The sequence below is a fragment of the Salmo trutta genome, unplaced genomic scaffold (genome assembly GCF_901001165.1).
Source record: "Salmo trutta unplaced genomic scaffold, fSalTru1.1, whole genome shotgun sequence".
Classification (NCBI taxonomy): Eukaryota; Metazoa; Chordata; class Actinopteri; order Salmoniformes; family Salmonidae; genus Salmo; species Salmo trutta.
The window spans coordinates 112,496-126,715 of NW_021822695.1; the positions used below are offsets into that span (position 1 = coordinate 112,496).

Consider the following 14,220-nt stretch of genomic DNA (forward strand, 5'->3'; position numbering starts at 1 on the left):
GTAGCAGTAGCAGTAGCAGCAGTAGTAGCAGTAGTAGCAGCAGTAGTAGCAGTAGTAGCAGTAGTAGTAGTAGTAGCAGTAGAAGTAGCAGTAGTAGTAGTAGCAGTAGTAGTAGTAGTAGTAGCAGTAGCAGTAGTAGTAGTAGTAGCAGTAGTAGCAGTAGTAGCAGTAGAGTAGCAGTAGAGTAGTAGTAGTTAGTACAGCTTACCAACTGTAGCTCAGTTGGTAGAGCATGGTGTTTGCAAGGGTTGTGGGTTCGATCAGTACGGGAAAAAAAAAAAAAGAATGTATGCATTCACTACTGTAAGTTGCTCTGGATAAGAGCGTCTGCTAAATGACGTGAATGTAGTAGTAACAGTAAGTGTATTATGTGTGTGTGTGTGTTACAGACAGTTGTCTCCAGAGGAAGATTGTCAGGTACCAGCCAACTCCACCAGCAACATCCTCAACAGGCTGATGGTGACATATGACTCTCGGATACGACCCAACTTTAAAGGTTAGTTACCTATATACAACCAACTCAATGGCCTTGTGGTTGGAGTGTCGCCATGGGATTGAAAGCTAACACTAACACACACACCTCTAACCCAACTTTAAACATACAACCCTAACCCACCTTAAACACAACCCTAACCAACTTAAACACAACAACCTAACCAATTTAAACACAAACCCTAACCAACTTTAAACACACAACCCAAACCCACCTTTAAACACACAACCCTAACCACCTTTAAATACACAAGCCTAACCCACCTTTAAAACACACAACCCTAACCCAACTTTAAACAACAACCCTAAACCACTTTAAACACACAACCCTAACCCACCTTTAAACACACAACCCTAACCCAACTTTAACACACAACCCTAAACCAACTTTAACACACCCCCTAACCCACCTTTAACACACAACCCTAACCAACTTTAAACACACAACCCTAACCCACCTTTAAACACACAACCCTAACCCACCTTTAAACACACAACCCTAAACCAACTTTAAACACACAACCCTAACCCACCTTTAAACACACAACCCTAACCAACTTTAAACACACAACCCTAACCCACCTTTAAACACACAACCCTAACCCACCTTTAAACACACAACCCTAACCAACTTTAAACACACAACTTTAAACACACAACCCTAACCCACCTTTAAACACACAACCCTAACCCAACTTTAATGGTTAGTTGCAACTACACAAACACACACACACACAACCCTAAGCCATGACTGTATTGAACTGTTATACAGTAACAACCCATGACTCTATTGACCTGTTATACAGTAACAACCCATGACTCTATTGAACTGTTATACAGTAACAACCATGACTCTATTGGAATGTTTACAGTACAACCCACGACTCTATTGACCTGTTATACAGTAACAACCCATGACTCTATTGAACTGTTTTACAGTAACAACCCATGACTCTATTGAACTGTTTTACAGTAACAACCCATGACTCTATTGACCTGTTTACAGTAACAACCCATGACTTATTGAACTGTTTACAGTAACAAACCCATGACTCTATTGAACTGTTATACAGTAAACCAGACTCTATTGAACTGTTTTACAGTAACAACCCATGACTATTGAATGTTTTACAGTAACAACCCATGACTCTATTGAACTGTATACAGTAACAAACCCATGACTTATGACCTGTTTTACAGTAACAACCCATGACTCTATGACCGTTATACAGTAACAACCCATTACTCTTGACCTGGATACAGTAACAACCCATGACTCTATGAACTGTTATACAGTAACAACCATGTCTCTATTGACTGTTATACAGTAACAACCCATGACTCTATTGACCTGTTTACAGTAACAACCAATGACTCTATGACTGTTATACAGTAACAACCACTGATCTATTGACCTGTATACAGTAACAACTCTAACCCATGACTCTATTGACCTGTTATACAGTAACAACCATGACTCTATTGACCTGTTATCAGTAACAAACCCATGACTCTATTGAACTGTTATACAGTAACAACCATAACTCTATTGACCTGTTATACAGTAACAACCCATGACTCTATTGACCTGTTATACAGTAACAACCCATGACTCTATTGAACGTTTTACAGTAACAACCCATGACCTATGAACTGTTATACAGTAACAGCCCATGACTCTATTGACCTGTTATACAGTAACAAACCCATGACTCTATTGAACTGTTTACAGTAACAACCCATGACTCTATGAACTGTTATACAGCAACAACCCATGACACTATTGAACTGTTATACAGTAAACAACCTATGCTCTATTGACCTGTTATACAGTAACAACCCATGACTCTATTGAACTGTTTACAGTAACAACCCATGACTCTATTGACCGTTATACAGTAACAACCATGAATCTATTGAATGTTATACAGTAACAACCCAAGACTCTATGACCTGTTATACAGTAACAACCCAGACTCTATTGACCTGTATTACAGTAACAACTCTAACCCATGACTCTATTGAACTGTTATACAGTAACAACCCATGACTCTATTGACCTGTTATACAGTAACAACTCTAACCCATGACTCTATTGAACTGTTTACAGTAAAACCCATGACTCTATTGAACTGTTATACAGTAACAACCCATGATCTATTGAATGTTATACAGTAACAACCCATGACTCTATTGAAATGTTATACAGTAACAACCCATGACTCTAAAGAAATGTTTTACTGTAACAACCCATGACTCTATTGACCTGTTATACAGTAACAACCATGACTCTATTGAACTGTTTACAGTAACAACCCATGACTCTATTGAACTGTTATACAGTAACAACCCATGACTCATTGAACTGTTATACAGAACAACCATGACTCTATGAACGTTTTACAGTAACAACCCATGACTCTATTGACCTGTTATACAGTAACAACCCAGACTCTATTGACCTGTTAACAGTAACAACCATGACTCTATTGAACTGTTTACAGTAACACCCATGACTCTATTGAAACTGTATACAGTAACAACCCATGACTCTATGACCTGTTATACAGTAACAACTCATGACTCTATTGAACTGTTTTACAGTAACAACCATGACTCTATTGAACTGTATACAGTAACAACCCATGACTCTATTGACCTGTTATCAGTAACAACCCATGACTCTATGACCTGTTATACAGTAACAACCCATGACTCTTTGAACTGTTTTACAGTAACAACCCATGACTCTATTGACCTGTTATACAGTAACAACCCATGACTCTATTGAACTGTTTTACAGTAACAACCCATGACTCTATTGAACGTTATACAGTAACAACCCATGACTCTATTGACCTGATACAGTAACAACCCATGACTCTATTGAACTGTTTTAAGAAAAAACCATGACTCTATGAACTGTTATACAGTAACAACCCATGATCTGTTGAACTGTTTTACAGTAACAACTCTAACCCATGACTCTATTGACCTGAGTTATACAGTAACAACCCATGACTCTAGGAACTGTTTACGTAACAACCCATGACTCTTGAACTGTTATACAGTAACAACCCATGACTCTATTGAACTGTTTTACAGTAACAACCCATGACTCTATTGACCTGTAATACAGTAACAACCCATGACTCTATTGAACTGTTATACAGTAACAACCATGACTGTATGAACTGTGTACAGAACAACCCATGACTCTATTGAACTGTTTACAGTAACAACCATGATCTATTGACCTGTTATACGAACAACCATGACTCTATTGAACTGTTATACAGTAACAACCCATACTCTATTGACCTGTTATACAGTAACAACCCATGACTCTATGACCTGTTATACAGTAACAACCATGACTCTATTGAACTGTTTTACAGTAACAACCCATGACTCTATTGAACTGTTATACAGTAACAGCCCATGACTCTATGACCTGTTATACAGTAACAACCATGACTCTATGGAACTGTTTTACAGTAACAACCCATGACTCTATTGACTGTTATACAGTAACAACCCATGACTCTATTGAACTGTAATACAGTAACAACCTATGACTCTATTGACCTGTATACAGTAACAACCCATGACTCTATTGAACGGTTTTACAGTAACAACCCATGACTCTATTGACCTGTTATACAGTAACAACCCATGACTCTATTGAACTGTTATACAGTAACAACCCATGACTCTATTGAACCTGTTATACAGTAACAACCCATGACTCTATTAACCTGTTATACAGTACAACTCTAACCCATGACTCTATTGAACTGTATACAGTAACAACCCATGACTCTATTGACCTGTTATACAGTAACAACTCTAACCCATGACTCTATTGAACTGTTTTACAGTAACAACCCATGACTCTATTGAACTGTTTTACTGTAACAACCCATGACTCTATTGGCCTGTTATACAGTAACAACCCATGACTCTTTTGAACTGTTTTACAGTAACAACCCATGACTCTATTGAACTGTTATACAGTAACAACCCATGACTCTATTGACCTGTTATACAGTAACAACTCATGACTCTATTGAACTGTTTTACAGTAACAACCCATGACTCTATTGAACTGTTATACAGTAACAACCCATGACTCTATTGACCTGTATACAAGTAAACAACCCATGACTCTATTGACTGTTTTACAGTAACAACCCATGACTCTATTGAACTGTTTTACAGTAACAACCATGACTCTATTGAACTGTTTTACAGTACAAACCCATGACTCTATTGACCTGTATACAGTAACAACCCATGACTCTATTGAACTGTTTACAGTAACAACCCATGACTCTATTGAAACTGTTATACAGTAACAACCCATGACTCTATTGACCGTTATACAGTAACAACCCATGCTCTATTGAATGGTTTACAGTAACAACCCATGACTCTATGAACTGTTATACAGTAAAACCCATGACTTGGAACTGTTTTACAGTAACAACTCTAACCCATGACTCTATTGACTTATACAGTAAAACCCATGACTCTATTGAACGTTTTACAGTAACAACCCATGACTCTATTGACTGTTAACAGTAAACAACCCATGACTCTATTGAACTGTTATACAGTAACAACCCATGACTCTATTGACCTGTTTACAGTAACAACCCAGACTCTATTGAACTGTTATACAGTAACAACCCATGACTCTATTGACCTGTTATACAGTAACAACCCCATGACTCTATTAACCTGTTATACAGTAACAACCTCTCTAAACCATGACATGACTATGAACTGTTATACAGTAAAAACCCATGACTCTATTGACCTGTTATACAGTAACAAACTCTAACCCATGACTCTATTGAAACTGTTTTACAGTAACAACCCATGACTCTATTGAACTGTTTTACTGTAACAAACCCATGACTCTATTGGCCTGTTTATACAGTAACAACCCATGACTCTTTTGAATGTTTACAGTAACAACCCATGACTCTATTGAACTGTTATACAGTAACAACCCATGACTCTATTGACCTGTTATACAGTAACAACTCATGACTCTATGAACTGTTTACAGTAACAACCCATGACTCTATTGAACTGTTATTACAGTAACAACCATGACTCTATTGACCTGTTATACAGTAACAACCATGACTTCTTTGCCTGTTTTTACAGTAACAACCCATGACTCTATGAATGTTGTACAGTAACAACCCCATGACTTATTGAACTGTTTTACAGTAACAAACCCATGACTCTATTGACCTGTTATACAGTAACAACCATGACTCTATGAACGTTTTACAGTAACAACCCATGACTCTATTGAACTGTTATACAGTAACAACCATGACTCTATTGACCTGTTAACAGTAACAACCCATGACTCTATGACTGTTTTACAGTAACAACCATGACTCTATTGAACTGTTATACAGTAACAACCATGACTCTGTTGAACTGTTTTACAGTAACAACTCTAACCCATGACTCTATTGACCTGTTATACAGTAACAACCCATGACTCTATTGAATGTTTTTACAGTAACAACCCATGACTCTATTGACCGTTATACAGTACACAACCCATGACTCTATTGAACTGTTATACAGTAACAACCCATGACTCTATGACCTGTTATACAGTAACAACCCATGACTCTATTGACCGTGTTATACAGTAACAACTCTAACCCAGACTCTATTGAACTGTTATACAGTAACAACCCATGACTCTATTGACCTGTTATACAGTAACAACTCTAACCCATGACTCTATTGACCTGTTATACAGTAACAACCCATGACTCTTTTGAACTGTTTTACAGTAACAACCCATGACTCTATTGAACTGTTATACAGGAACAACCCATGACTCTATTGAACTGTTATACAGTAACAACCCATGACTCTATTGAACTGTTATACAGTAACAACCCATGACTCTATATGAACTGTTTTTACTGTAACAACCCATGACTCTATTGAACCTGTTATACAGTAACAACCCAGACTCTATTGAACTGTTTTACAGTAACAACCCATGACTCTATTGAACTGTTATTACAGTAACAACCCCTGACTCTATTGAACTTTTATACAGTAACAAACCCATGACTCTATGAACTGTTTACAGTAACAACCCATTACTCTATTGACCTGTTATACAGTAACCAACCATGACTCTATTGACCTGTTATACAGTAACAACCCATGACTCTATTGAACTGTTTTACAGTAACAACCCATGACTCTATTGAACTGTTATTCAGTAACAACCCATGACTCTATTGACCTGTTATACAGTAACAACTCATGACTCTATTGAACTGTTTTACAGTAACAACCCATGACTCTATTGAAATGTTATACAGTAACAACCCATGACTCTATTGACCTGTTATACCAGTAACAACCCATGACTCTATTGACCTGTTATACAGTAACAACCATGACTCTATTGAACTGTTTACAGTAACAACCCATGACTCTATTGACCTGTTATACAGTAACAACCCATGACTCTACTGAACTGTTTTACAGTAACAACCACATGACTCTATTGAACTGTTATACAGTAACCAACCCATGACTCTATTGACCTGTTATACAGTAACAACCCATGACTCTATTGACCTGTTATACAGTAACAACCCATGACTCTATTGAACTGTTTACAGTAACAACCCATGACTCTATTGAACTGTTATACAGTAACAACCCATGACTCTGTTGAACTGTTTTACAGTAACAACTCTAACCCATGACTCTATTGACCTGTTATCACAGTAACAACCCATGACTCTATTGACCTGTTATACAGTAACAACCCATGACTCTATTGAACTGTTTTACAGTAACAACCCATGACTCTATTGAACTGTTATACAGTAACAACCCATGACTCTATTGAACTGTTTTACAGTAACAACCCATGACTCTATTGACCTGTAATACAGTAACAACCCATGACTATATTGAACTGTTATACAGTAACAACCCATGACTGTATTGACCTGTTGTACAGGAACAACCCATGACTCTATTGAACTGTTTTACAGTAACAACCCATGACTCTATTGACCTGTTATACAGTAACAACCCATGACTCTATTGAACTGTTATACAGTAACAACCCATAACTCTATTGACCTGTTATACAGTAACAACCCATGACTCTATTGACCTGTTATACAGTAACAACCCATGACTCTATTGAACTGTTTTACAGTAACAACCCATGACTCTATTGAACTGTTATACAGTAACAGCCCATGACTCTATTGACCTGTTATACAGTAACAACCCATGACTCTATTGAACTGTTTTACAGTAACAACCCATGACTCTATTGAACTGTTATACAGTAACAACCCATGACTCTATTGAACTGTTATACAGTAACAACCTATGACTCTATTGACCTGTTATACAGTAACAACCCATGACTCTATTGAACTGTTTTACATTAACAACCCATGACTCTATTGACCTGTTATACAGTAACAACCCATGACTCTAATGAACTGTTATACAGTAACAACCCATGACTCTATTGACCTGTTATACAGTAACAACCCATGACTCTATTAACCTGTTATACAGTAACAACTCTAACCCATGACTCTATTGAACTGTTATACAGTAACAACCCATGACTCTATTGACCTGTTATACAGTAACAACTCTAACCCATGACTCTATTGAACTGTTTTACAGTAACAACCCATAACTCTATTGAACTGTTTACTGTAACAACCCATGACTCTATTGACCTGTTATACAGTAACAACCCATGACTCTTTTGAAACTGTTTTACAGTAAACAACCCATGACTCTATTGAACTGTTATACACTAACCCATGACTCTATGAACTGTTATACAGTAAACAACCCATGACTCTAATGAACGGTTATACAGTAAACAACCCATGACTCTATTGAACTGTTTACTGTAACAACCCATGACTCTATGACCTGTTATACAGTAACAACCCATGACTCTATTGAACTGTTTTACAGTAACAACCCATGACTCTATTGAACTGTTATACAGTAACAACCCATGACTCTTGAACTGTATACAGTAAACAACCCATGACTCATTGAACTTTTACAGTCAGTAACAACCCATGACTCTATGACCTGTTATACAGTAACAACCCAGACTCTATTGACCTGTTACAGTAACAACCATGACTCTATTGAACTGTTTACAGTAACAAACCCAGTACCATTGACCTTATTGAACTGTTATACCAGGTAACAACCCATGACTCTATTGACCTGTTATACAGTAACAACTCATGACTCTATTGAACTGTTTTACAGTAACAACCCATGACTCTATTGGACTGTTCTACCGTAACAACCCATGACTCTATTGACCAGTTATACCTTAACAACCCATGACTCTATTGACCTGTGATTTACAGTAACAACCCATGAATCTATTGAACTGTTTTACAGTAACAACCCATGACTCTATTGAACGTTATACAGTAACAACCCATGACTCTAATGAACTGTTATACAGTAAAACAACCCCATGACTCTCCTTAGAACTGTTTTACGTTGTAACAACCCATGACTCTATTGACCTGTTATACAGTAACAACCATGACTCTATTGACTGTTATACAGTAACAACCCATGACTCTATGAACTGTTATACAGTAACAACCCATGACTCTATTGAAACTGTTTTACTGTAACAACCCATGACCTCTATTGACCTGTTATACAGTAACAACCCATGACTCTATTGAACTGTTTTACAGTAACAACCCATGACTCTATTGAACTGTTATACAGTAACAACCCATGACTCTATTGAACTGTTATACAGTAACAACCCATGACTCTATTGAACTGTTTTACAGTAACAACCCATGACTCTATTGACCTGTTATACAGTAACAACCCATGACTCTATTGACCTGTTATACAGTAACAACCCATGACTATATTGAACTGTTTTACAGTAACAACCCATGACTCTATTGAACTGTTATACAGTAACAACCCATGACTCTATTGACCTGTTATACAGTAACAACTCATGACTCTATTGAACTGTTTTACAGTAACAACCCATGACTCTATTGGACTGTTATACAGTAACAACCCATGACTCTATTGACCAGTTATACATTAACAACCCATGACTCTATTGACCTGTTATACAGTAACAACCCATGACTCTATTGAACTGTTTTACAGTAACAACCCATGACTCTATTGAACTGTTATACAGTAACAACCCATGACTCTAATGAACTGTTATACAGTAACAACCCATGACTCTATTGAACTGTTTTACTGTAACAACCCATGACTCTATTGACCTGTTATACAGTTAACAACCCAGACTCTATTGAACTGTTTTTACAGTAACAACCCATGACTCTATGGAACTGTTATACAGTAACAACCCTGACTCTATTGAACTGTTCTACAGTAAAAACCCATGACTCTATGAACTGTTTTACAGTAACAAACCCATGACTCTATTGACCTGTTATACAGTACAAACCCATGACTCTATTGACTGTATACAGTAACAACCACATGACTCTATGGAACTGTTTTACAGTAACAACCATGACTCTATTGAACTGTTATACAGTAACAACCCATGACTCTATTGAAATGTTTTTACTGTAACAACCCATGACTCTATTGACTGTTATACAGTAAACAACCCATGACTCTATTGAACTGTTTTACAGCAAAACCCATGACTCTATTGACCGTTATACAGTAAAACCATGACTCTATTGACCTGTTATACAGTAACAAACCCATGACTCTATTGAACTGTTTTACAAGTAACAACCATGACTCATTGAAATGTTATACAGTAACCACCCATGGACTCTATGACTGTTATACAGTAACAACTCATGGACTCTATTGAACTGTTTTACAGTAACCAACCATGACTCTATTGGACTGTTATACAGTAACAACCCATGACTCTATTGACCAGTCTATACATTAACAACCCATGACTCTATTGACCTGTTATACAGTAACAACCCATGACTCTATTGAACTGTTTTACAGTAACAACCCATGACTCTATTGAACTGTATACAGTAACAAACCATGACTCTAATGAACTGTTATACAGTAACAACCCATGACTCTATTGAACTGTTTTACTGTAACAACCCATGACTCTATTGACCTGTTATACAGTAACAACCCCATGGACTCTATTGAACTGTTTTACAGTAACAACCCATGACTCTATTGAACTGTTATACAGTAACAACCCATGACTCTATTGAACCCATGACTATATTGAACTGTTATACAGTAACAACCCATGACTCTATTGAACTGTTTTACAGTAACAACCCATGACTCTATTGACCTGTTATACAGTAACAACCCATGACTCTATTGACCTGTTATACAGTAACAACCCATGACTCTATTGAACTGTTTTACAGTAACAACCCATGACTCTATTGAACTGTTATACAGTAACAACCCATGACTCTATTGAACTGTTTTACTGTAACAACCCATGACTCTATTGACCTGTTATACAGTAACAACCCATGACTCTATTGAACTGTTTTACAGCAACAACCCATGACTCTATTGACCTGTTATACAGTAACAACCCATGACTCTATTGACCTGTTATACAGTAACAACCCATGACTCTATTGAACTGTTTTACAGTAACAACCATGACTCTATTGAACTGTTATACAGTAACAACCCATGACTCTATTGACCTGTTATACAGTAAACAACTCATGACTCTATTGACTGTTTTACAGTAACAACCCATGACTCTATTGAAATGTTATACAGTAACAACCCATGACTCTATTGACCTGTTATACCAGTAACAACCCATGACTCTATTGACCGTTATACAGTAACAACCCATGACTCTATTGAACTGTTTTACAGTAACAACCCATGACTCTATTGAACTGTTTTACAGTAACAACCATTACTCTATTGACCTGTTATACAGTACAACCCATGACTCTATTGAACTGTTTTACAGTAACAACCCATGACTCTATTGAACTGTTATACAGTAACAACCCATGACTCTGTTGAACTGTTTTACAGTAACAACTCTAACCCATGACTCTATTGACCTGTTATACAGTAACAACCCATGACTCAATTGAACTGTTATACAGTAACAACCTATGACTCTATTGACCTGTTATACAGTAACAACCCATGACTCTATTGAACTGTTTTACAGGTAACAACCCATGACTCTATTGACCCTGTTATACAGTAACAACCCATGACTCTATTGAACTGTTATACAGTAACAACCCATGACTCTATTGACCTGTTATACAGTAACAACCCATGACTCTATTGACCTGTTATACAGTAACAACTCTAACCCATGACTCTATTGAACTGTTATACAGTAACAACCCATGACCCTATTGACCTGTTATACAGTAACAAACTCTAACCCATGACTCTATTGAACTGTTATACAGTAACAACCCATGACTCTATTGAACTGTTTTACATTAACAACCCATGACTCTATTGACCTGTTATACAGTAACAACCCATGACTCTATTGAACTGTTATACAGTAACAACCCATGACTCTATTGACCTGTTATACAGTAACAACCCATGACTCTATTAACCTGTTATACAGTAACAACTCTAACCCATGACTCTATTGAACTGTTATACAGTAACAACCCATGACTCTATTGACCTGTTATACAGTAACAACTCTAACCCATGACTCTATTGAACTGTTTTACAGTAACAACCCATGACTCTATTGAACTGTTTACTGTAACAACCCATGACTCTATTGACCTGTTATACAGTAACAACCCATGACTCTTTTGAACTGTTTTACAGTAACAACCCATGACTCTATTGAACTGTTATACAGTAACAACCTATGACTCTATTGACCTGTTATACAGTAACAACCCATGACTCTATTGAACTGTTTTACAGTAACAACCCATGACTCTATTGACCTGTTATACAGTAACAACCCATGACTCTATTGAACTGTTAAACAGTAAAAACCCGTGACTCTATTGACCTGTTATACAGTAACAACCCATGACTCTATTGACCTGTTATACAGTAACAACTCTAACCCATGACTCTATTGAACTGTTATACAGTAACAACCCATGACTCTATTGACCTGTTTTTACAGTAACAACTCTAACCCATGACTCTATTGAACTGTTTTACAGTAACAACCCATGACTCTATTGAACTGTTTTACATTAACAACCCATGACTCTATTGACCTGTTATACAGTAACAACCCATGACTCTATTGAACTGTTATACAGTAACAACCCATGACTCTATTGACCTGTTATACAGTAACAACCCATGACTCTATTAACCTGTTATACAGTAACAACTCTAACCCATGACTCTATTGAACTGTTATACAGTAACAACCCATGACTCTATTGACCTGTTATACAGTAACAACTCTAACCCATGACTCTATTGAACTGTTATACAGTAACAACCCATGACTCTAATGAACTGTTATACAGTAACAACCCATGACTCTATTGAACTGTTTTACTGTAACAACCCATGACTCTATTGACCTGTTATACAGTAACAACCCATGACTCTATTGAACTGTTTTACAGTAACAACCCATGACTCTATTGAACTGTTATACAGTAACAACCCATGACTCTATTGAACTGTTTTACAGTAACAACCCATGACTCTATTGGACTGTTATACAGTAACAACCCATGACTCTATTGACCAGTTATACATTAACAACCCATGACTCTATTGACCTGTTATACAGTAACAACCCATGACTCTATTGAACTGTTTTACAGTAACAACCCATGACTCTATTGAACTGTTATACAGTAACAACCCATGACTCTAATGAACTGTTATACAGTAACAACCCATGACTCTATTGAACTGTTTTACTGTAACAACCCATGACTCTATTGACCTGTTATACAGTAACAACCCATGACTCTATTGAACTGTTTTACAGTAACAACCCATGACTCTATTGAACTGTTATACAGTAACAACCCATGACTCTATTGAACTGTTATACAGTAACAACCCATGACTCTATTGAACTGTTTTACAGTAACAACCCATGACTCTATTGACCTGTTATACAGTAACAACCCATGACTCTATTGACCTGTTATACAGTAACAACCCATGACTCTATTGAACTGTTTTACAGTAACAACCCATGACTCTATTGAACTGTTATACAGTAACAACCCATGACTCTATTGACCTGTTATACAGTAACAACTCATGACTCTATTGAACTGTTTTACAGTAACAACCCATGACTCTATTGAACTGTTATACAGTAACAACCCATGACTCTATTGACCTGTTATACAGTAACAACCCATGACTCTATTAACCTGTTATACAGTAACAACTCTAACCCATGACTCTATTGAACTGTTATACAGTAACAACCCATGACTCTATTGACCTGTTATACAGTAACAACTCTAACCCATGACTCTATTGAACTGTTTTACAGTAACAACCCATGACTCTATGAACTGTTTTACTGTAACAACCCATGACTCTATTGACCTGTTATACAGTAACAACCCATGACTCTATTGAACTGTTTTACAGTAACAACCCATGACTCTATTGAACTGTTATACAGTAACAACCCATGACTCTATTGAACTGTTTTACTGTAAC

General features: G+C 36.8%; 1 protein-coding gene across 2 annotated transcripts in view; it reads left to right on the forward strand.

The window, feature by feature from the left end:
* Positions 1–14,220, forward strand: part of LOC115183659 (glycine receptor subunit beta) — a 144,500-nt gene that overhangs the window by 75,347 nt on the left and 54,933 nt on the right. The window contains exon 1 of one of the 2 annotated variants that reach the window (XM_029744765.1): positions 423–496. The exons of the other annotated variant lie outside the window; for it this stretch is intronic. Coding sequence (XP_029600625.1) covers positions 457–496 — 40 coding nt within the window. The 5' untranslated portion in view covers positions 423–456. Of the gene's footprint in view, positions 1–422; positions 497–14,220 lie in introns of those variants that run through there. 2 annotated transcript variants of the gene reach the window in all.